This window comes from Ambystoma mexicanum, chromosome 10, assembly GCF_040938575.1.
Source record: "Ambystoma mexicanum isolate Mex_15411 chromosome 10, UKY_AmexF1_1, whole genome shotgun sequence".
NCBI lineage: Eukaryota > Metazoa > Chordata > Amphibia > Caudata > Ambystomatidae > Ambystoma > Ambystoma mexicanum.
Window position 1 is genome coordinate 1,228,855,442 of NC_090932.1, and position 23,287 is coordinate 1,228,878,728.

General features: G+C 44.2%; 1 protein-coding gene across 1 annotated transcript in view; it reads right to left on the reverse strand.

The window, feature by feature from the left end:
• Positions 1 to 23,013, reverse strand: part of RFC5 (replication factor C subunit 5) — a 513,723-nt gene extending 490,710 nt beyond the window's left edge. Inside the window, exon 1 of the mRNA XM_069619205.1 lies at positions 22,872 to 23,013. Within this exon, the coding sequence (XP_069475306.1) occupies positions 22,872 to 22,957 (86 nt within the window). The 5' untranslated portion in view covers positions 22,958 to 23,013. The remainder of the gene's footprint in view (positions 1 to 22,871) is intronic.
• Between the last annotated feature and the right edge of the window lie 274 nt (positions 23,014 to 23,287).

Consider the following 23,287-nt stretch of genomic DNA (forward strand, 5'->3'; position numbering starts at 1 on the left):
ACAGCCCTAGCCCTTTGGGCTCCCTGCCTTGTTGCTTGCTCCACCCTGCAGCGGATCACGCTCTGCTGCCTTCCAGTCTCCGCCCTTGCCCTGCCGGGCTCTCCTCCCTGCAGCGGATCACGCTCTGCTGCCTTCCAGTCTCCGCCTTTGCCCTGCCGGGCTCTCCACCCTGCAGCGGATCACGCTCTGCTGCCTTCCAGTCTCCGCCTTTGCCCTGCCGGGCTCTCCACCCTGCAGCGGATCACGCTCTGCTGCCTTCCAGTCTCCGCCCTTGCCCTGCCGGGCTCTCCATCCCGCAGCGGATCACGCTCTGCTGCCTTCCAGCCTTCGCCCTTGCCCTGCCGGGCTCTCCACCCCGCAGCGGATCACGCTCTGCTGCCTTCCAGCCTTCGCCCTTGCCCTGCCGGGCTCTCCACCCCGCAGCGGATCACGCTCTGCTGCCTTCCAGTCTCCGCCCTTGCCCTGCCGGGCTCTCCACCCCGCAGCGGATCACGCTCTGCTGCCTTCCAGTTTCCGTCCTTGCCCTGCCGGGCTCTCCACCCTGCAGTGGATCACGCTCTGCTGCCTTCCAGCCTTCGCCCTTGCCCTGCCGGGCTCTCCACATTACAGCGGATCACGCTCTGCTGCCTTCCAGCCTTCGCTCTTGCCCTGCCGGGCTCTCCACATTACAGCGGATCACGCTCTGCTGTCTTCCAGTCTTCGCCCTTGCCCTACCGGGCTCTCCACATTGCAGCGTATCACGCTCAGCTGCTTTCCAGCCTTAGCCCTTGTCCTCAGGGCTCCCTGCTCTGCAGCCTCCTCTCTCCGGCTGCCTTTGCCCTTGTCCTCTGGGCTCCCCGCTTGCAGCCTATCTCACACCGGCTGCCTTAGCCCTTGTCCTCAGGGCTCCCTGCTCTGCAGCCTGCCTCTCTCCGGCTGCCTTTGCCCTTGTCCTCTGGGCTCCCTGCTCTGCAGCCTTCCTCACTCCGGCTGCCGTAGCCCTTTTCCTCTGATATTTCTACCTTACCGTCCCACTCTTGTGGGCTTTCTCCTTGCCTTCCTGCTCCTCTGAGCGCTCCACCTACCTTTCTGTCCTCTGTTATTCATATCCTGTTACTCGACTTTCCCTTCCTATCCTTCTGCTAGTTTGCTATCATCTCCTTTCCTGGATTTGTCTGTTGTATCTACTCTTGTACTGTTTGTAGACCCTTTGTACAGAGCTTGTCTGCTGGTTCCCATCAGACAACCTCTGCCCCTTCCCTTGTCTTGTTTCTATGTCACAGACACCCATAGCTGCTGTTCCAAGTTATGAGCAAACAGCGTGGGACTCTGTTATAGCAAACTGTGCAGAAGGCTAGAGTATTTCCAAGGTTCGTGGAATACTCTTTTCCTATTCTGCATACACCCCAAGAGGGTATTCACTCTATACCTTTTCCCTTGCTACTCTTCCCTACTCTTCACTCCCTTTCCTTTCCACGGTGTGTGTTCCTATCTGTCCACTTTATTTCAACACCCAAACTTGTCTGGGTGTCTTGTGCCACTCGTATTGGAGTGCCATCCTTGACAGAACGCTACAGTGAAACAGAATTAAAAAACCTTTCGTATAATATGATTTGGTATGTGCAAACATTTGTCTTGGAGTCCAGTTTATTCTGGAATATGTCATACCAAGTAGAGCATTTTAAACTGAAAAAAAAAATGATTTGCCACTCAATTTGCCTCATGGTGAGGGATTGGACTTCAGCATGGACTAATCATCTGGCTGTCGACTTAAGCTACACCACAATCGTGTTCCTCTGCAGATCGATCTCGAGCTCTCTCTCCTTGAGTTTCACTACCTCATGCCTGTGTTCCTTCTCTTCCTCCTGCACTTTCAACTTACTCTTCCGTACCTTCCAGGCTCTGCCCATTCATCTCCTCCTGCAATTTAGACAGGCTGAACAGCATACAACAACTGTTTCCAGCACATCGCGTCAGTGAACTAGTAAGGGATAAAGAAGGTGCTGAGAGAATAGAGTCCAGTCTCTGTTGCAGCGTGGTGGAGGCTGCAAGCTGTGACTAGACGGAGAGCAGTAGTCCACTGCCAGCAGGGTAGGTGGCCACACAGCTATGCAAGCCAATTCTTTTATGTGGGAGACTAGGGATGGAAGAAGGGTGAGGGTAAAGCACAGTCCAGGGTGTGGAAGACTAGTGGCAGCAGCACTTCACCATCTTCAAACTATTTATGCTAATACTGTCAGATGTGCGTTAACATACATAGTAAGAAATGTAATGGTGAAGTGCAGTTATAGATATATAAGAGAATTCCTACCTGCGTTATGGTGCAATGCCAGGTTGCAAGGAGCTGAGGGAACGCTGCAGATTTTAGGATTCACTGACCTGCTTCACTATCGGTCAACATCACCTTATTTGTATTTGTTTTATTTGTAGAGCGCGCCTGGCCGAAAGGCATCTGGGCGCATATCGTATGTTACAGTTACATATACGCCACAAGGTGCAGTTTCACACATTTACAATAGGCATGAGCAAAAGGTATGCAGTCTACTAGATAGCAAGTAGAAACGTAAAAAGACTATACATCAGGGAGGCATCTGGAAATTAGCGCAGACTAAAAATTACCATAGTAAGAGAGCTACAGTATAAATCCAGAGTTAATGTACAGCAAGACGGCTTTAGACATCTTAGGACACCAGCCATATCTTGGCTTGGTGCTTAAAGGAATGGAAAGATGGCTCATTCCTAATGGGGTTGGGCAGCGAGTTCCATCATTTAGCGGCGAGGACAGGGAAACTCACACTACCCGCTTTTTGAAGTTTGTATCTTGGTACGTTTAGACTATGCGTTTGGGCAGATCTCAGTGGGTGAGTTGAAGAGTGATGGACAAAGCGGTTTACCAATTAAGTGGGGCCCGATTGTTCACACATTTATGTGCGAGGGCGAGAGTTTTGAGTGATATTCTAGGGGTGACTGATAACCAATGAAGGCTTTGTGTAGTGTCTGAGATGTGAGAGGATCTGGGAAAGTTAACAGCAGCACTAATGGCATTGTTTTCAGTAACCTGGAGTTTATTTAGGTTACGTTGACTAGTACCTAGGTACAGTGCATTGCAGTAATCTAGTTTAGACATAACTAATGTCCTGGCGAGAATAATGCAATTAGGCGTGGTCAGGAAAGGGCGGCAGGCTGAGATCAGTTTGCAGGTGTATGCGGAGGTTGCAATGACAGCGTTAGTTTGTCTATTGAGTGAAAGTGTAGAATCGAGGTAGGTTCCGATGGTTTTGGTATTATTAGAGACCTTGATGGTGTTACCATCGATGTTGAAGGCTTTGAAGGCTGGGTCCAATTTGTTAATCCGGTTCTGTGAGCCGAGGATGAGGAGCTCAGTCTTGTCATCATTAAGACAGAGCTTGTGTTGGGTCATCCAAGCCTGTATGACTTGATAGACCTCATTCAGAGCCTTAGTGTCTATGGTGTGGTCACCCGTAATAGGAATAAGTATCTGGGTGTCATCAGCATAGTTGGTGTATGTGACACCCAGATAGTCAAGTATGTGGATGTCATGGTCATGACATCAGGGGCACAGGTATGCAGGGGTTGCATGCACAGGAGACCTGGGTGGACACTGTCCTGGCACCTCTGCCCTGGCGCCTTTGAGCATAGCTCTCATGACCAAAAGTAAACAAGAACATCCATTTAACACCAAAAAGCTTTTATTACGGACATAGCACTTCAGATGCATTAACCTTGAACATTTCATCCATTAAGCAGGATGCATTCACCTTGAACATGCCATCCATTAAGTAGCCCCAAGTGTATTCTTGGGTGTGGCTGCTAATGAATTGCATTTGCACATGCTCACTCTCTAGGAGTGGCAGGGTGTGGCTGGTAAGCTGGCCCTAATGGGCGAGCCCACAATCTCAGCTATATAAGCTCTCCTGATCCTCAAGCCAGACGCTTTGCGTTATTCTGCACTTGCAGGCAGCGTAACGCTCACCGTCGCCTGAGGTCAGTCTTACCTTTGAAGATCTTGCTGCCTGCACATCCTGCTTCCTGCCGGCTTACTTACCAACTGGGGGGAAGCTGTTCATACCTGTACATCTCTTGGGCGAACCAAGTATTCATCTTTACACTTTCCAGAATGCCGAAATCTTCATCTTGGCACCGCAGCACGACACGCTTCATTATCGACAGCAGCGCCTGCAAGGAAAATCAGAAGACAACGTTAGACATCGAAAAAACAGTCAGTTTAAGGTTGCGCTTAGCCATACTTCGCGCTTTTCCTTAAACCATCACTTACCTGCTGTCGAACATTGCGGTAGCATCCATCTTGCATCCGGCCGCGTCTCACGTCTCACAGCTGCATTGAGGCTGCATTTCCATCTAAGGGAAGAAAACAGAAGAGAGACATTATTGCGGGCATAAATAGGAGCAACACAAAGACATTAAACAGAACGAACAGCATCACAAGAGCTCAATAAATACTTACTAATCATAAGGAGAAGCATAGTCGCAGCTGGACTGGACTAATCCTTATCAGGGATCAATGAAGGAACTAGATCCCATTCAACGCGCCCCTGCCAGAAGTAGCAGGTCGGAGAGCTTATCTTCCATAATTCACAGGTGAGCTTTATGGGCCAGCGTATGCTCACAGAAACCGTACGGTGAAGGGTTCAAGAGGTACAACAATCACAGATTGGCGCACACACACACTTATCTCCACGCAGGAGCAGTATCACCACGTACCACTGCTCACAGGTTTTCTACTGAGGGAGAGGCCTGAAGGGGGTGATTCAAGTTCAGGGAGGGCTGCAACCGTGCCCCAACGCCTCCGCAGAGATCAGATGAGTAACAGTGGAATAGGGGTTTGGTGAACACATTATAGAGTGTTGGAGAAACACAAGATCCTTGGGGGACCCCACATTGGACTGCTGATGGTTCGGCCGAGGCGCAGGGGGAGAAGACCCTCATGGACCTATTGTTCAAGAACAATCTGATCCAGGTAGTGGCTTTGTCAGAGAAATGAGCAGCAGTTTTGAGGCGTTGACAGAGGATATGGTGGTTGACCAAGTCAAATGCCGCTGATAAATCGAAGAAGTAGCAGGGCCAATTTGCCATTATCTTTGAGGTCCTCAATTTGTGTCTTAAGGTCGATAAGCACAGTCTCAGTTCCATGCCTAGGGCGGAAGCCAGATTGTCTAAGGCCTAGGAGATGGTTAATTTCCAGATAGTACTATATCTGCAGATAAGCCGCACAATCTAGGATTTTGAGTATGAAAGGTGTGGGATGTTTTTACCCATGCATCCGAGCCCTACCTCAAAAACTGTGCAGTACTGGCACTGAAAACATCATGATGGCCAGAGCTTCCCAGAAAATGCCCAGGGAAATGCATGAAGAATAGGCTGCCACCCATTTTTGCCGATGTTATGGGCACAGAAGGGCACTGCCTAAAACCACCATTGGACTACCCACACAGTAGCCTGAAACCATTGGGAATGGAAATGCTGATTGCCAAAAGCAACCTAGAACTGTGGGGAATTCATTTTCTTAAATCCCAAAAATGGTTGCATTACCAGTACTCACCACTATCAGAAAGCCGGCGTTTTAAAACCACCAGACTTTTGTGTAAAACTGAATAAATGAACCCAAAGCAGGTCAAAGAAAGACTTACTGAGAGGTGGATACAATGTGAAGTTATATTCTGAAGTGACTTGAATGTTCATAACAAGACTGGCTGAGCTCTGCAGCAGCCTAACTGAAACTGGATTTAAAACTACCAAAAATCGAAAATGTTTAAAAGAAATGAGTGACCTACTTTTGAGTGTCACATAGGTTGCAATTGTTTAAATGTCATAGTTTTAAACTTAGAATCAGCATTCTAGCTGCATGCGTAAAAATTAAGTTTGATTTGGACAGGAAAACTGGCAGCCAAAGAGACATTTAGCTGAGGCCTGGCTTAAAAAGAGAGGGAATTTTGCCCACCAGCTACCCCCGACAGGAGTTGAGACTTGCACAACAGCTGTGTTCCCAGGCCTAGCTGCCTTTTGCTGTTCCCACCAAAAGGGATATGACACTTCTCTGATTGAATTACCTGGGCTCTGCAGGAAATTGAACAAAGCCCTGTCCTGACTCAGGCAAATGTTTTATTGGGGGGGGGTCGTAAAAGTGGCTTCCTCCTGGAAGGAAAGGGGAGGAGCACTGTCTGTGAGAGCAAGCTGGCTTGGCAGAACTGGAAAAACCAGAAATTCAACCTTGTGCTGGGGGGAAACCACACCCCTTTGGGGCCAGAACATAAATCTAAAAAGATGGATCATTCATAGAGCGAAATTGTGAAAATTTTATAAGTGATATCATTATTCTTGTGATTTTTCTGTGCACATTTGAAGACGTGTTAGGACCCGGTGGTATGTTCAGGGGGGTTTTTAGCGGAAAAGAGGATATCACTCTAAATGTATGTATGTTAAAAATCTGACACTCCACCACCTAATGCCCACATGCTTTGCGAACATTTGTGTAAATGCGGGGACAAATCCAATATTGGTAACCCGACCAAAAAGTGAAATATGTTGCCATTTTTTAACCCAAGCTCCTAGAAACGACAGAATTGGAACAGGGGCTACCATCAGTAAATGCATGATGTGTGTATGCAATGCCAAACAACTGTCTATTGGGGAAGTATGTATTTGGATCAGATATAGATTGTGTGTAAAGTTGACAGGTGTGGGTTCGCTGTATCATAAACAGACCTCATCATGATGACACTTCATTTCATTCCCCCAATCAAGGGGAAGAGGAGGAAGTGGCCAATGACAAGTGGAGAGGGGTATGGCCTAGAAAGCTAGCCTCTCCACCCACTTTCAAAACACATAAAAGCAGACAGTCAGGACAGATAGAGACATTCTATTCCATCTGCTGCGGGACGCTCTGCCGGGAAAATCCATACTTTACCTCCATCAACCTCCAGAGAGCCAACACAGAGACTTCAATCTATCCACCTTCAGAGACCAAGACTTTACTTCAGAATTTGTAGCAGAGAGGTCAACTACAAGCTAAATCCCTCTTTAGCAGGCCTCAAATCATTGCAACTATTCACAGCCAGGCGAGCTGTTTGAATTCTTTGCAAGAACTCTTGCCATTTTCCAGAAAGCAGTGTTGTATCCAGAGAGAGACCAGCTGAACCGGAGACCGCTGTATCCGGACCCACAGACCTGATCAGAACCAGAGACCCAGACCAGACCAGCAGAGTAGAGCTGACCCAGACGCTGTGTGCAGAGACCGTCCGTGGCGAGTGAAGAAAACCTGCTGACCAGATCGTGACGAGGCCCAGTCCTTCTAAAAATTAGGAGTGAATATCCGCCAAAACTGTGCAGAACCCAATCTCTTAGTTAAAATAATCTAATGCAAGCTATTTTAATCTTACCAGAACTGCCTCCTAGAAGTTGTCACCTGTCATTTTTAAAAGCTGTCACCTGTCATTTTCTAGCTGCAAGCTGTAACCTGTCGCTTTGAACTTTTAAAATTTCAAATCCGAAAAACAACCTTCACAAAATCGTTCATAACTCTGGAACCGTTTGTGCTAGGAACTTGGTTTAACTTTCCTCTGAAAGCTTAGAATCTTACCTTTCCAACAAGCCTTGAACCGACTTCCTACTCCTTATGCTTTCTCCGTAATCACGATTCTCGCACTCGTGAATTTTACCGCGATTTGCGATTTGGTTAAAAATCCAGCCACGTGTGAAAACAGCAGCTTCCTTGCTTTCCTTTGCCAAAAATTCGTTTAACCTGCTAGTTACTCCTAGATCCTTGCTAAAGTGAGCCTGAACTCATCCCAGGTATATTTCACTCACCCTGAACCTCCTGAAGGGAATTAAAAGCATGTTCAGCATATTTCTCACTGCATTGTCACTATATTCAAAGAACTTGGGTCTGTGTTTCAAAACTCCTATCTGTTGTATAAGCTGCTGGGGGGGGAATTGAACTGAACTCTATTTGATTGCATTCCTAAGAACTGAGTCCCATTCTATTCATCTCCTTACATTGCATTAAAGGGGGGGGGGGGTGAATTGTCCAAGAAAGTGATTACATTGTCTTTTGCTGAAATCCTATCAAGTTTTTTTTCTGTACTGCATTTTCATTCCACCTTGCATCCATTTGAAACCATAAAAGTATTGTTGCTATCTTATCCATCCTATAACCACTCATCATTGATTATAAAGAAGTGTGCTAGTGCCAGACTATCCATTATTGATTACTGCTCAGATTAAGTGTGAGAATCAATTATTAATTTATTATAAAGTGTGATATATATATTGTTTAAATTCTCAAATAAACCTTTTAAACTTGCAAAACAGAACTACTTCTTGGCTCAGTGGGGTCAGGGGGATTCCAAGAGAGGGGTGTTATATAGGGGTAGTCATCCAGAACTCATGAACTGGACATAAAGATATATCAATAAGGGTTTCCATTCAGTATCCCAGACTAGGCATTGACTTAGCTGTAGTGTTGAATTGAATCCTCTTACAAAGGGACGGTGGTGATGGGCCTGTAGTTGCTAAGTTTGCGTCCAATGTTGGGTTTTTAAGAGGGGAATGGCCCAGGCGTCCTTGAGGTTGTCAGGGACAGTAACAGTATTGAAGGAGGAATTAATAAGGGCTGTGATGAAGGGGGCTAGTTCATGAGCAGCTTCCTTGATGATGGGGGCAGGAGAGGTATCACCCTGACAGTTAGGGGGGGTTTAAGATTACCAATGATACTTTCAACTTCTCAGATGGTAAGTGGTGAGAAGTTGAATGGTGCCTGAGTGTGAGCCCATCGAGTGGTTGCATGATTAGGTTGTGTAACATTTTGAAGGCAATTTTTTTTATTATTGATTTTCGACTGGAGCACAGCTATCTTGTCTAAAAGTGTTTTTGGATGTTGGAACACCAAGCGCTGTCTTTGCTGCAGGGGTCAGGGGGGAGGAGGGCGATTTGAATTCCTTCAGGATCTTGAAAAGCTCCTTAGTATTAGATTCGGAATGTGTTATATATATGTTGTAAGTCTGTTTCTTTGCTTGGAAGATAGCTTCCTTGTAGTTGAGTGTAGCAACAATGAGGTTGTCTTTGTTGGAAGGGCAGGGGAGACTTTTCCAACAGGTTTAAGCCGTTCGTTTTTTCTTTGCGCAACGCTCTCAGTTGTGGGGTGAACCAAGAGTTGAGGTGCGCTCGCTGTTTAGGTTTCCCGAGTTCAGTGGGGGCTATAGTATTAATGGCCTTGAGCATGGTGCAGTTGTATGCATCCACAAGGGTAGTGGGGTCAGTACATGATCGTTCGATTTTGTTAAGTGTGGGACCTGGGAGTGTTAGTACCTGGGAGTGAAGCTCTGAAGAAGGAAAACGGAGTATGTGCCAATAACTGCCTACCTGATTCGCTAGCTTCACCTACAGTGTAACGAGAAGACTAGCAACTGCATCGCTGGCACATGTGTGCATGAAGCTTGATGTGGGTCAGGCGAGGAAAATCACAGGACAAGAGACGCAGATGTGGACATTACAAACTGCGCACACTGCAGAGGAAACACAGCCATAAAACGGATGGATGCTAATGTATAGGTTGCAGGTGACAGCTCTGTGTGTCTCCTTCGCCTCTGGGAGACTAGAATGCCAGACCCAAAGATCAAGCCAAATATTTCACACAGCCTCCGTTCTTCACCTTCCCTCTACATAATATTGTATTTGGATGTTTTTATATTAACATTTACTAATACTGCAATTTAAAAATTACCAATAATCTCAAGTATCTAGACGTTATTATTTGCTCATTTGGCTAATAAGGTAAGGGTAACCAGATTTTAAAAAAAAAAAAAAAAAGACATAACAGACATAAAAGTAGGACTACCGTAAATAGAAATAAAACAGTAGTTCTACTTCTATGTTGCTGGCCTTTTGCAGGGAGCTGGCAGGGGGTGTGCTCCCAGGCACAATCCTCCCATTGGAGGGGTGCGCCGGGGAGCGGAAGGGGGAGGAAATAGGGGCGTGAAAAGCATTTCACGCCCCATTCGCAGCTGGAAGAGTGGCACAGGGACCCAATTTCAGGATTTTGAAATCAGGTCCCGGTAAAAACTGGGACCGTAACTCCAACACTTGGAAACCCTGGACAGGGTTTTTAAATTAAAAAACTCCCAGGACGCACAGCGATTTCCCCGCACTGTCCCGGGAAAACCGGGACGTCTAGTCACACTAAGTAAGGTTCAAATTACTGCGGCTGAATGTTTATCCTTGGGGCGTGTGACCAAAACAAAATGATGCTACCATTTACTGCACTGACCAAATCAAAACAAAAATGGCAAATAAAGCTGCAAGGCCCCTAAAGGAAGTGAAGTGCGTGGCATAAGGTAAGATTAAACAGGACCTTGCAGTGTTCGAAACTGCCAGGAGCTGGGAGCAATTTAGCTCCGGTTTATTGCCACAGGCAGCCTGGTTAGATTGAAACCAACAGCTACCAGGAGCAACTTTTGACTCCTGTGCCATATAAACCTAGCTATGTGATACTAACTATGTAGGTTTGTGGGCGTATATAAAGGATGGTAAAACACACTTAAGTGACATTTAGAGCATTGTTGAGGATTTCAATCAGGCAATACACCCGGATCTCAGCCTAGCATGCAATGCACAAATTAAATACTTATTTTATTGTGTCTATAGGTTCAATATTCTGAGTGATATACAACTCATATCACACCCCTTCTCAAAATACCTCCAGGTCACAATGGAACAGGAATATGACTGGTTGGTAAAGGTAATATTTATTTATTTATAATTCAAATCAAACGTACGTTTTAAGATATGGGGCAGCAATCACCAATGTGGCGACATTAGAAATAAGAAAGTAGGTAATGCAGTTGAATTCACTTTTTAGCAACACAGAACATAAAACACAGAAAAGAATACTTTTAGCTTGTTTGACAGATAGTATTTATATTAAGATTCCCCCATGCAAATTTCTCAATTCACAAATAGGCAATTCTATACAGATGGATGGGAGCAGCAGGTATTCAGAAATAAACAACAGTGGACAGGATTTGAATACAATCTTCCCTCCCCAAACAAGAGAGAAAAACGGTTTGGAAATCTGACACTTTTAAAATAACATTCAAAAATGGCTGAGCAAAACAATGAAAAGTGTGCAAAAATCCTTAATTCAATATAAATTCCTATGGGAGCAACATGGAAAAGATACCAACAATCATAAGCTTTAGTATGAGCAACAGTGAACACTTTGAATCTTAATGGAAGTTTGGAAATAATTGAAATTGAAAATCACACGTGTAAACTTTCGCAGAAATGCGAATTCCCGCCTAAAATTCCCTAAACGGTTTTTAAGAAAAATGGGTAAAATACACTATTTTTGTGTTGGGATGTAGCTACAGGTCTTATGTTTAAGTCAGAGTTGAAATGAAGTCTCTAGCTATTAATATGAGGAAGTTATGCAAGGTTGAATGAGAGGTGTTTTTAGAAAAATAGAACAGAGAAACACAGAAAAAAATCGGTTTTAAAATGACAGGTTGATTTTAGATTTAATGGCCAAGAAAAACAGAATGCCACCAGTGAATCTCCACAGTTACACAGCCGCTTATAACCCTTCACCTGGCGGATATCCCGTTTTCTTTATGGGAATTACTTTATTTAATCTAAATCACTAATGGCTTATGGTCTAGTAAAACAAAAATGAGAGAAATCGGCGCTAACACTAGGAATCACAGACAGGGATGCAAGAATGGTTTTGACAATATTATAGGTTCTTAAGGTAAAGACAGGATGGTTTAGAGAGGGGGATAGGACAACGCAAGATATGCTTTAGTTTACTATGATTCCTAGTTATACTTACAGTCCACTTTAATTTAAGATTTGGACCGTCAGGTTCTGGTCATCAGACGGGTCGGGTCTAAAGGACAACAGGACACATCTGGCGGATTTAGGTCAGCTCGGCGGTTCTGGTCACCTGAACTAGCACCTCAGACTGGACTGCACCAGACTGCGCTGGTTAATGGAGACCGGAGATCAGTGGGATGGCAAGTTTGGAGCTGGCAAGCATTAATGGAAGGAAGCCAAACTGGATCAATTGCTTCCCTTAAGTTTTGGGATTGCTTCAGAATGTGGGCCTAGCTGAAAAGGAGTTCAGCAATGCAGAGGCCTTGGCTTTGCGCTTTGCAAATAAATCTGGAATTAGGAACAGAGATGGAGAATTCAGGAACAGGGAGCCATGCAGAAATCAGGGTGGAGTCAGGAATCAGTGTGTTTCTGTGTGTTGTGAGGTTCCCTTATTTATCATGCCAAATGACATCACCAAGTTTATGGTAGAGGCAGACCTACTACCCACACCCACAATGCTATGATTGGTCAAAAGCACAGTTCCCGCCTTGCTCTTTGCTGGTTGGGTGACAGAAAGGGCAGTCAAGTTTTATGATGTGATGTAAACCTCCCATAGTTATTGGGACCAAAATGTAACTTTCCCACAAATACATATTTATGTATTTATGCCATCTAAGAAAAACGGATACAAAAATTACATATTTTGTGGGTCACATTCTAATCCAACTCCCAAGTCGGTGGGACCTGGTTCAGTCTTTCTGTAGAATTTTGGCAATTTTCACCATAAAAGGTTTGGCCTAAGATTTCCCAATTCTGTACATATAGGCACTATTACCCCTAGAATATTGGTACATAATATTATATTTGCAACATTAATAGTTTCTGCGCAATTGGTCATTCTTCATAACTTCAGTTCCTTACGCAGTAAGAAATTCTACCAACTTTCCAAATGAGTAGCAGAAATTCAGATTTAGATGCATGCACTTTTCACTCTTTTTCTAATTCTTGCTGCCAAGTTAAATGTCTTGAAGTTCAGTGGCAAAATAAGCATTTTAAACCCAAAAATCACATGTTCATTTTGTTTTTTTCTTCCCAAGTGTGAGCAAATGGCAAATCCTTTTAAGTTGAGTAAGGGGCCTCTCCCAGGAGAGTGGAGCTTCCTGCCCGTCCGCTGGAAGGGGGAAGTGTCCAAGCCTGCCATTGTTTTCACCTGGGGCACAGACAAATGTCTAATGAGGTCCTTTGTCATGAGTATGTAAAGCCTCCCAGCAGTAATTAGACTTTGCTGCCAGCAGTGGAGGTGTCAACCTTTCTCAGGCTCAGAGCAGGGTTGTTTTTGTTTTCAAATAGTTGATGAACCTAGACTAGGCTTAGCTTTAAGTTTCACCAAAATCTTATATTTAAACATAGAAAATTAACACAGTTTATAGGTGGATTTTTTAACATTAGCAATCCTTTGACATTCTTAAAGAATTAAGCCTTTAAACGAGAACATATTTTCAAACAGGCGATTTTGCACTTCATTCATGAATAAACACATTAAACTGATCTCTTTAAATCCGATTTTACTCTGCAGCAAATACACATTTTAGTCAGCATTAGTTCTTCCCTTGAGTGCTGGAATGGTTTGCAACCTGGATACATGTACCATGCCTTTGTTTAGAGTTTCTCTCTGCACAGCCGATTCTGCTACTTGTTGCAAAGTTTAGCCGCTTGTCACCCCCACCCCCGTGGAAAATGAAAACAAGGGTTCCTGGGTTGCTTTTTTAAGGATACATTTTGTAGCAGCTGTGATTAAATGAGGCCCGGTTCCTCTGAGCCACACTGGATGGTCCTGGGCATTGCAGGTCCCTTTTAATCTCAATGATTCATTAGAAATGAATGGATCTAGCGCCAAAAACAGTACTTTTGAAGGTTGAAGCTAACATTTTAAAAGGCATTTTCGGTTTTCAGCACAATTCATTCACTTTGCTCCATGTTGACTGTTGCAGAGCCCACTGGCATGCTCCTGCAGTGAGAACTCTGTTTTCACCCCCCCTGACGGTGTGTGTGGCATCTTTTTTATGGTTGTGACCCAAACCCAGTTTTGAAGATTTTGGTGCGCACAGAAGCGAGCACAGTCACCATTTCAGTATAGGGATGTAGTGGGGCACATTGGAATGGGTCAAAATATCCCACAGCATATTGGATAACATGAAATGAAAAAAAAAGTTAGAGTTTGCATTTTGCAGAAAGTTAGATTTGCTGCGCAGTATGTACTAGCTCCTCGTTCCCCAGAGGTAGCTCCTGCCTAACTAGTTATGCCGGATACTGAGGAGCTGCTTTTTGCTCCTGGTCAACAAATCCCCATGTCGATCCCTGCACAGACTGCCTTAGTGCTGCCAAAGCATCCTGTTCCCATTTACAATGGCTGATGGGAATTTCATGGCATCAAAGAAGCACATGTTTAGGCCCGATACATAAAGCTTGCTCTCTTGCAGATCTGTTGCGTGCAAACTTAAAGGAATAGTGCACTCAAAAATGTTATTGTACTGATCGTTTGGGCATGTGGTTTTAAGCAAACTGTGATGGATCGTAAAAACATTTCCTATGCACCTTACCTTCGTTTCCGTACTGTTACACATGCAAAATCAACTAACGCGGCCCGGCCACCTTGTGCTAATCTTATCCGTGGATCGATCGCACTAAGTTCAAGTGCCCCTGCGGCACTAAATCATATCACCCGCCCCTAAAGCTGACATCACAAGACGAGTACGGCCCATTTCACAACGCGAATGCACGTCTCGTGTCAACGTTCTCTGTGCGCCAGCTAATGAGGTGTCTCCATGGGAATGGGTGGACGCCTCTTTCCTCAATTAATATAAACGGACCGTTTCTCATCAGACAACATCAGAGTTGGTTTTTCAATTGTTTCATTGTTTTTTTTATAGCCTGTGACTAGTTTCTGCTTTGTTCAGCTTTCTCCATTGCTCGGAGCCCCTGCAAACAGATACTTATACTAGCATTACTATCTATTTTAATTTTGTTGTATAATGGCAACAAGACAGCCCTACCAGTACGAACCGGAGTATTCCAAGACGTAATTAGTTGATAGAGAAAGATGCGAAAATGATGGGGTATCGGACGACAGTTGGGAAGACGCATCACTGGATCCTGAGCCAGAGCCTGGTCGCATGGAAGACGTTTCCACCTGGTGTACCTGCAATTGGTACAAGGTCATGTCAACTGAGCAGGAGAACTGCTGCTGCAGAGAAAACTCTGGGTGCTTGGTCTACATATCGGAAGAAGGCAGACTGCCCTGAAGTCATGCAGCTTGGTAACACATATCGGCGGTGTGTCTTCTTCACAAGGTCCGTGGTGAGGATTATGATGGTGCTTATGCACGAACTTCGCGCAACAGTTCGCCCTTGCAATCCAAGTAACGAGTAAGTGTACTCTAGATGTGATGTAACTTTCACCACTGAGGCCACTAACATTTCTTGTTCGTCTCCAATATTGTCGTAACTTTGATCTATCACTGCCAAATGAATGTAGTCTGCCAATTGAATACATTTCTCACAGGGATACTGAAAAAGGTAACTTCAAGAATGGATTGGTGCTTTCGGTATAAATGTGTCTTACTAAGGTTTGCATATTTACCAGATTGTATTACATTTTAACTATACCACATTATACTATACATCTGTCCCTGGATTATGGAGCCTCAAATGAAGTAATTATGACCATGGAAAACAATGCCATAGTGCCCTTCACAAGAAGCATTATGTTTTTGAAATCGGTTGCTTGACATGTCAATTTTTTTAGGAAAGCATACTGACGGAAGCACAGACCCTCGCAAGGGACAAACCCACCGACACGTCCAGTATACCAATGGTGAACCCTACAGAAGTTCATATTCTCGACAGTTGGATCTTCCCACAAATCTAATGCAAATCTAATTTTCCCTTTTAGCACTTCACGACAACGAACTGAAAACGAAGGAGCAAGTTTCTGCATCCATTTATTTTCAGAAGTCAACAACAACTTCAAGCGCCTATCGGGTAATTTTATTTCATTTTTCAATTACGAGAATGTATTATGTTTGCAATTTCAAATAATATTAAATCATTTATGTATCCTGTTGGTTGTTTACACTAGGTGTCATTTATGGGTTTCTCTTTGTATGTACCATTGTCTGCATTCCATTGTCTCTGTTCCGTTTCACTGTTTTTATCCGTACTAAAAACAAGTAGGGTGTTACTTTGCAGCTGGTCCAGAGTATGAGGTATGCATACTTACAGTTCCCTTGAATGAAAGAAAGTAAATCCTACATAGGATACTATTAGACAGTGACAATCGTATAAACGTGCAGTCTTTCAAACTTTTCCGATTTCACTTCTGATGTTACATTTCCTCACTATGCAGAATTCATTACAGCATGTTTAAGTGTAACATGACAATCAGTATGTTTTGCACAGTGATCTCTGATCAAGTACGCTTGCCATCAATCAGGGGAAATGTATATTTTGACTAAATGACTTGTTTGCGAGGGTATGTGTGTAAGCTCTGCGTGCAATGAAATATTTTAATTTCCAATACGATTGACTTTTTTTTTGTATGTGTATTCTATTCAAGGAATGGACACAAGGTGTGGAATTAGAAGTGGAGGCACATGGATCAGAGGTGGTGGATCATTCTGCTGGTGCGGTCGTTACAGAGAAGACCATGCATTCACAGAAATTCAATAAAACAAGGGTAACTAACACAAATTTCATTTTCTAGAAGTGTTTTGGGCTGGTGTTTTCTTCATAACAAGTGTTTGTATTTAAAGTGCTATCTGCTGTATGTGTGCTATGCACTGAACATGTTTTTACAACACATCTCCTAGAGGCACAGAAGGGAAATAAGTATAAATACACAGACAACAAATAAAACCAAACGATGTTGCTTGCCAAACCGATTTCACCATGGAGCAACTACTATTTGAGGTGCAGCGTGGTCCAGTCAATAAGCAGACTTGTGATGCTTATGCCCAATGTTCTGAAACTGTATTGAATGTGACCGGCTAAGCCAGCAAAGTGTTCTTGGACCATTGTTACAATGTGAGAATTCGACAAGATGAAACTGAATATAATGAAGATGCATTGGAATTCCTCGCAGACCACTTGACACAATCTACACCCGCAAACAAAAAGGTCCACCCAATAAACATTCGAATTTGACTGTTTCTCCAATTCGTGGGCTGAAGCTTCAACGCAATTGACCGATGAACTTGCCAAAGATCTCGACTTCAGTTTGGCTAGTTTGGGCGATTTGTCCACCACACTTGAGTCACAAACTTGAGTCACAAACCACATTCATGCAGGACTGGCTAATAAAGGAGCAAAAATACATTGTATTCAGCAGCTGCTTGGTCGACATTATACTGATGCTGAAATGTGTCCAAACATTGAGGGGGGAAATATGCGAGCAGCCATTGGTGCATGTGTCTCGTGTATTACAAGGCACTATCCTGAAAATCCAAGCCAGCTGTGTCCACCTCCATCATACATTTTCATGGTCCGCACAACCGATGCTGGGTGAAGTGCCAGCTGAATATCTTCTATGTTCAGCAGCTTTACTTTTCAGTGGGTCTACTTTCAGTAAAATGTCCAGTTTCTGTAAATTTGTGAGAGTTCAGTTCCTTGCTAAAACCCAGTACTACAAATATCAAAAGGGGAATTATTATTCCACGCTATTAGTCAAGCCTGAAAAATTGAACAGATGTCAATTGAAAGCACATTCTCTGGCAAACGGTTCAGGCTAGCTGGCGACGGACCGTGTGACAGCCCTGGATTTTGAGCAAAGTACTGCACATACCACTTTTAAGACATGGAAACTTAAAAGATTGTGCAGGTATTCCAATGTAAATCCTCAGTGGCCATGGAGAAACATTGTTTCATAAAATCCCTCGAACATCTTCAATCGAAGGGAATGCAAATAGACCTCATAGCCACTGACAGACATGTTTCAATAGCCAAGGCCATGCGAGAGCAGTTTCCAAACATTTGTCATCAATTTGATGTATGGCACGTTCCCAAATCAGTGAATAGAAAAAAAAACACAGTTGCTGGTAAAAAAAAAAAATAAATAAATAAAAAGCGGTTCGCTAAATATTTTACAGTGGTCTCAGTCTTTGAGCAACCATCTTTGGTGGAGCTCAAAATCTTGTGATGGGTCTGTGGAAATTCTAATTGAAAAATGGCGCTCATTGATGCACCACTTTTCAAACGTTCACTCATGGACAGAAAACCAACATTTTCAAGATGTGCACACGGACCGTTATCGGAGGAACAGGAACGCAAGAAGAAGTGGTTGGTGCCATGTTCACCTCCACACAAAGCTCTTGAGAAGATTAGGTATGACAAAACTCTTTCAAGAGACCGAAAGGGACTCCCTGAATTCTGTCACACCGGAGATTTGGAGGTGTTACACAATATGTGCCTAAAGTACAGGCCCAAAAGGTTGCATTTTGGCATAGGCGGTATGCAAGCCAGACCATTACTAGCCGTATTGGCGCATTACGAGAACCTTCTTAGAAGACAATCGAAAACTGGCGGAAACATTGGGATGCTTTGTTACACCTTGGCCTTTGCAAAACGAAGCAAAAAATGATTGGCATTGCCACCATACCAGGAAATGGAATTCGATTTTGTGAAAGATCTCACTTTGACTGTGTTGGCCATGCATACTCATGGAATGGATACTAATTTTGTTCCTAGGACACATACAATGCCACAAAACATTGCAAACGAGCCCTGTCCACCTAAAGCTGAACTTGTTGAACAGCTGACTTCCCGGTATAAATGATTTGCAGCGGTGTTCTTAGTGTGCTCACTATAACTTTCGGGATATGTTCCCCATTGTGTGTACATTGTACACCAAGAATGGAATGCTATTAAACTCTAATTTCAATGCTACAAAAAGTATTAAGAAGTGTTTAATAATGCAGATTTAATATGGTTTAAGATTCATTTATATCTTTTGCCTTCCCTTCATTTATATTACTAATCCTCGGACGATAACATACATGTCTGGGGTTGCTATGTGCCTGTAAATCCCTCTGCTACACCCAAACCACATCCACACATGTAGTGCATGGCTCTGGCGTTGATGGCCTAAATTGTCTTTCCAAATGGATCCTCTTTGTCAACTTTTTGCCCCGGTCTCCCCCCCCCCCCCCCCTACTGGACTTGCACGATCATCTGCCCTGCTGGGGTCCTCAGGATATAGGCTGACGTGTGTTGCTTTTTACGAGAATATATTACTACATGGGATAAGGGCTGAGATGTGGGTCCTTGACTGATCAGGGCACAGGACGGTCAGATGTATATCGGCATGAAAGGAACTGCAGGGTCTGAGCTGGTGGGCTCAGGCCTGGCAGGGTGGAGGTTGTTAGTGCACGGGAAGTTCAGTGGAGATGAATGGGCACTTGGATGTATGACTTGTCAGTGTCTCACGTTCTGCGCAGAGCACATTCCTCCGCGAGAACAGGGCGTGCGCAGACGTGGCAATGGCGAGGAGATGGTGTTGGCTGGCTGAGCGAGCCGCTGTGGATGGGAGAGCTGCATTTGTACAGAGATGGATTTTCGGGCCTAGTAGAAAGATGTCATTCGGGCTATTTCAAAATGGTTTCCTAATCCTGGGCTTGAACTATAGTGTATGTGTTATTTCAGATGGGGTGTGGTGTAACAGAATATTGCAGTGGTTGGCTATGCCTCCCCCCTTGGTTATTACATATGTTATGTTTCGAGAGGGATGAGGGAGGGGGTGCAAGGATCGACTAATTCCCAAAACTAGTAAGATCGTTGTCTCGGTCTTCCCTCTGCATTGCGTGGTCGCACCTTGAAGCACTTGTGCACTGACGCGTTATAAAGGCAATATAATATCATCATATGCTATCAGGGTCCGTTTCAGACAGACACAAATGGAATCTTAGGTTACACCAGACTTTTCAGTGGCTTGTATTATCTGTTTTACTGACCTTCATTGTAATTGGTGGATGCCAGCAAACAATTGGTTAATTTCTCAAACATGTTTCGAATGCCACATTGGTCAGCCGGGCTCATCACTCCCATGGAGTGAAGGTCACGTTGTTTGATGTTGCTTGTGGGGAGTTCACACCGACGCGTCTTGTACAGTATGTTTTAGATTTATGGTTTAACTTCACAAAAACAAAAGCCAGCCAGACATACACGCTCCAAAGAAGCTTCAATTGTTATTCGACCTTGGACGAAAGGGAGGATTCGCCGCAAAAATGATAAGATTCACTATTTTAAAACTGGACATTGAACATTTATTTTCATTCTCTGAAAACTTTTGTTCTGAGCGGACAGTCTGCGTTACGCCAAGAGAATGGAAATACCAAATGTTATGTAAGTTTAACTATTCAGTTTAAAGACGAGTTTATAGACGAACGAGTAAAGGTTTCATTTTCTGAGCGGTATTGCCTGCTTACATTGTTATGGGTTGTTAGTTGGAGCATATTGTGACGATTATTCATCGACGATCCGCAAACACAACCTGTATGCAGGCTAGTGATATCTAAACAACTTTGTCCCTTGGCATATCAAATTGTGCCATCAACGTTGTATTACTGGATGAGCCGGGTGCAGAACATTTTCCAAGGGGACTTGGTTTGCCTGTCAAAATTTGATGTCGCCAGCTGCGTTAGATTTTATTTTATTTTTTTTAAAAGGTAGCAGGTCCATCTCGCTAGAACGAACATGGCATGATAACATGTTATGTGTTTTTTTTCACACTTTGAGTGTTTCCTTCCATTGTTTGTGGTTTGTGTTCGTTATTAGTTTTCACCCAGTGCAGAATTACAGAGTAAATGGATAAAGTTGAATAAAGAACGGCTACTAAAATATATTTTTATTGTTTTCTACACAGCTACATTTTGCTGTTTTGCAAATGCCATCGCTTCAAGATATCGACAGATGATTTCTTCAGCCAGAAGAGGCAGATGCGCCAAAACTGATGGATTTCCATTACACTGATGTGGGACGATCGCCTGGACCGATATGCCCTTTTGGGGTACCAGCGACAAGGTGCAACCTGTCATTGTTTACAGTGGTCTAGCAAGAAGCTGATGCCAAAGCCTTGCGATTCCTGGTGCATCGAATACGCATCTTCTGCCGAAAGGAACACTGTGTGCCTCATGATAAAATGCTGATACTATAACCCAAGGACTCAATAATTGCTGGTATAATGAAATCACTGGATGTTCTCCAAGCGTTTTTTGTGAAATAAAAACACATTGAGTATTGATGTTTCCTTTAAAAATAGTGTTTTCTATTCAGATTTGGGACGCGCTGTGCTGTGAGAGGATGTGTGTGTTGATATTCCGGGTTCTGCGTCAACTGACTTTAAGACGTAGGTAATGACTGGCCTTGTTTGGCTATGCTGCCCACTAACGTCATGAAAATAGGTGAGAATATTGCTAGGAATAGTGATGTCAGCCTCAGGGGCGGGTGATATGATTTAGTGCCGCAGGGGCACTTGTCCTTAGTGCTATCGATCCACGGATAAGATAAGCACAAGATGGCCGCGCCACGCTCGTTGATTTCGCATGTGTAAAAGTGCGGAAAACTAAGATACGGTGCATAGGAAAAGTTTTTACGATCGATCACAGTTTGCTTAAAACCGCATGCCCGAACCATCGGGACAATAACTTTTGAGCGCACTATTCCTTTAATGGATCCCTCTGCGTCAGATGCTAGATAGAACTAAAAGGTCATCAGCATCAAAAGGAACCTTAGAGATGCAGCCACTTAATCCCAATTGTGTTTCGGACACAGGTCGCAAAACGTTGCATTAAATATCTAAGGAGGTCTAGTCTGTATTCTGAATTAAGAAACTATTCCATTCACAGGGAGGACCTCCCACCTTCGACCACACCCACTTGTTCTCCAGATGATAAAAACAAAAAGGAGTTGCCCATAAGAGACAAGCAGCAAGAGTATCCCTGTTGATATGATGTGGCATTTATAACGTGCCTATACACAAGTGTTTCAAGGTGCGACACGGAAAGGGAGGGGGAACAGAGGGAGGACAGAGACAACGATCTTAGTAGGCCAGGTGAAATGGAGATCGCGCATTAAGAATGCACCATGTAGCCCCCTTGTTTCTGCTGCCCTGTGGGATACTGGGGAATTATACTCTTGGTAGAAACAGGCAGGGTACGTATGGTACATTGAAAGAAATGGCTTCTTCCACCACAGGCGCAAGTACAATGAGGGCAAAAAAGCCAACTGTCCCCTTGCTTCTGTAGCAACAGGAGCAGAACCATACGTTGCCCCCGAAGAGATGCTTACACTTTGAAGCTGACGACTTCCCATATGAGACTGCACGTATTCTCAACGCTGGAAGAGATAAACATGACTAGCTTTAAGCCATGTGCATACACTGCACTATTAATAATGCAGACTTTGAGCAGTAACAGTGGTCCACCAGCAATGCTCATTTTTTCAGTTTAGTGACAGTCCCAAAAGTCTAAAGCTGCAAGGTACCAGGCAGGTGAGGTGGCGGTACCCGAAATATTGTATGTGGAGATCTACTTATACTATACATTCTAAGTTTTTTCGAACTCTTTCTGTATATTATAAATTCCATCGTTTCCACGTGGGAAAGGGGTTGGGCGTCCTCAATCTTGGTTGATTGCTTTTATTAAGGGTGGGTGCAGAAGGCGTGCGGTTGTCCCGATACTAGGGGGAACCTAAATTGGGCACCCATGACTGTCACGGAAGTTGGTACCTCGTTATTAAGTACTGGGACGAGCAATTCAATTTGGAAGACATGATCACCCGTCTACTCCTAGAAAGAGATATTTTAAAATCCGTCGCCATTGCTTAAAATAATATACATATTTGGACTAACGCACATGTCCAGTCTATGTTCGCGCCAGTTCCCGATGGTGCGCCTAATTATCAATTTTAAGTGTACACCATTTCGCGCTCCACGTCTACATGTCCCACCCCTCCCTCCCTGCGGCAGTCACATATGAAGAAGATGTAGCTTCCTACCATGGCAGATTTCTTTTCTGTGCCACCGGCTCCTGGTTTTGCCCGATGCCGCTGGAGCTCTCCATGACTTCGGTACTAGTTCTCATCAGAGAAACGGACCTTAGCAGCGATGCGCCTCCACTTCATCACGTGGCTTGTACGGTCGGAGGGGGCCTGGTAAGTCACGTGTCTCGAGTTAAACACACTTCATCAACTCGTCTTCCTTAGGCTTTCCATGACCGGTGCACCATCGCGGGCGAGAGGCCAAGACCATCGCTGCAGAGAGCTGATGAACACCGTCGTTCTTTCGCTCTCAAGCCAATTTGGTTTACAGTATTTGTTGAAGCTTGTGTTTGTGGGGCGCGGTGATTTAACCTGGCCGGAGCAGGGGTTATTTCGATGTATGTATGTTGGGAATTCCTTATGTGCAAGGGAAT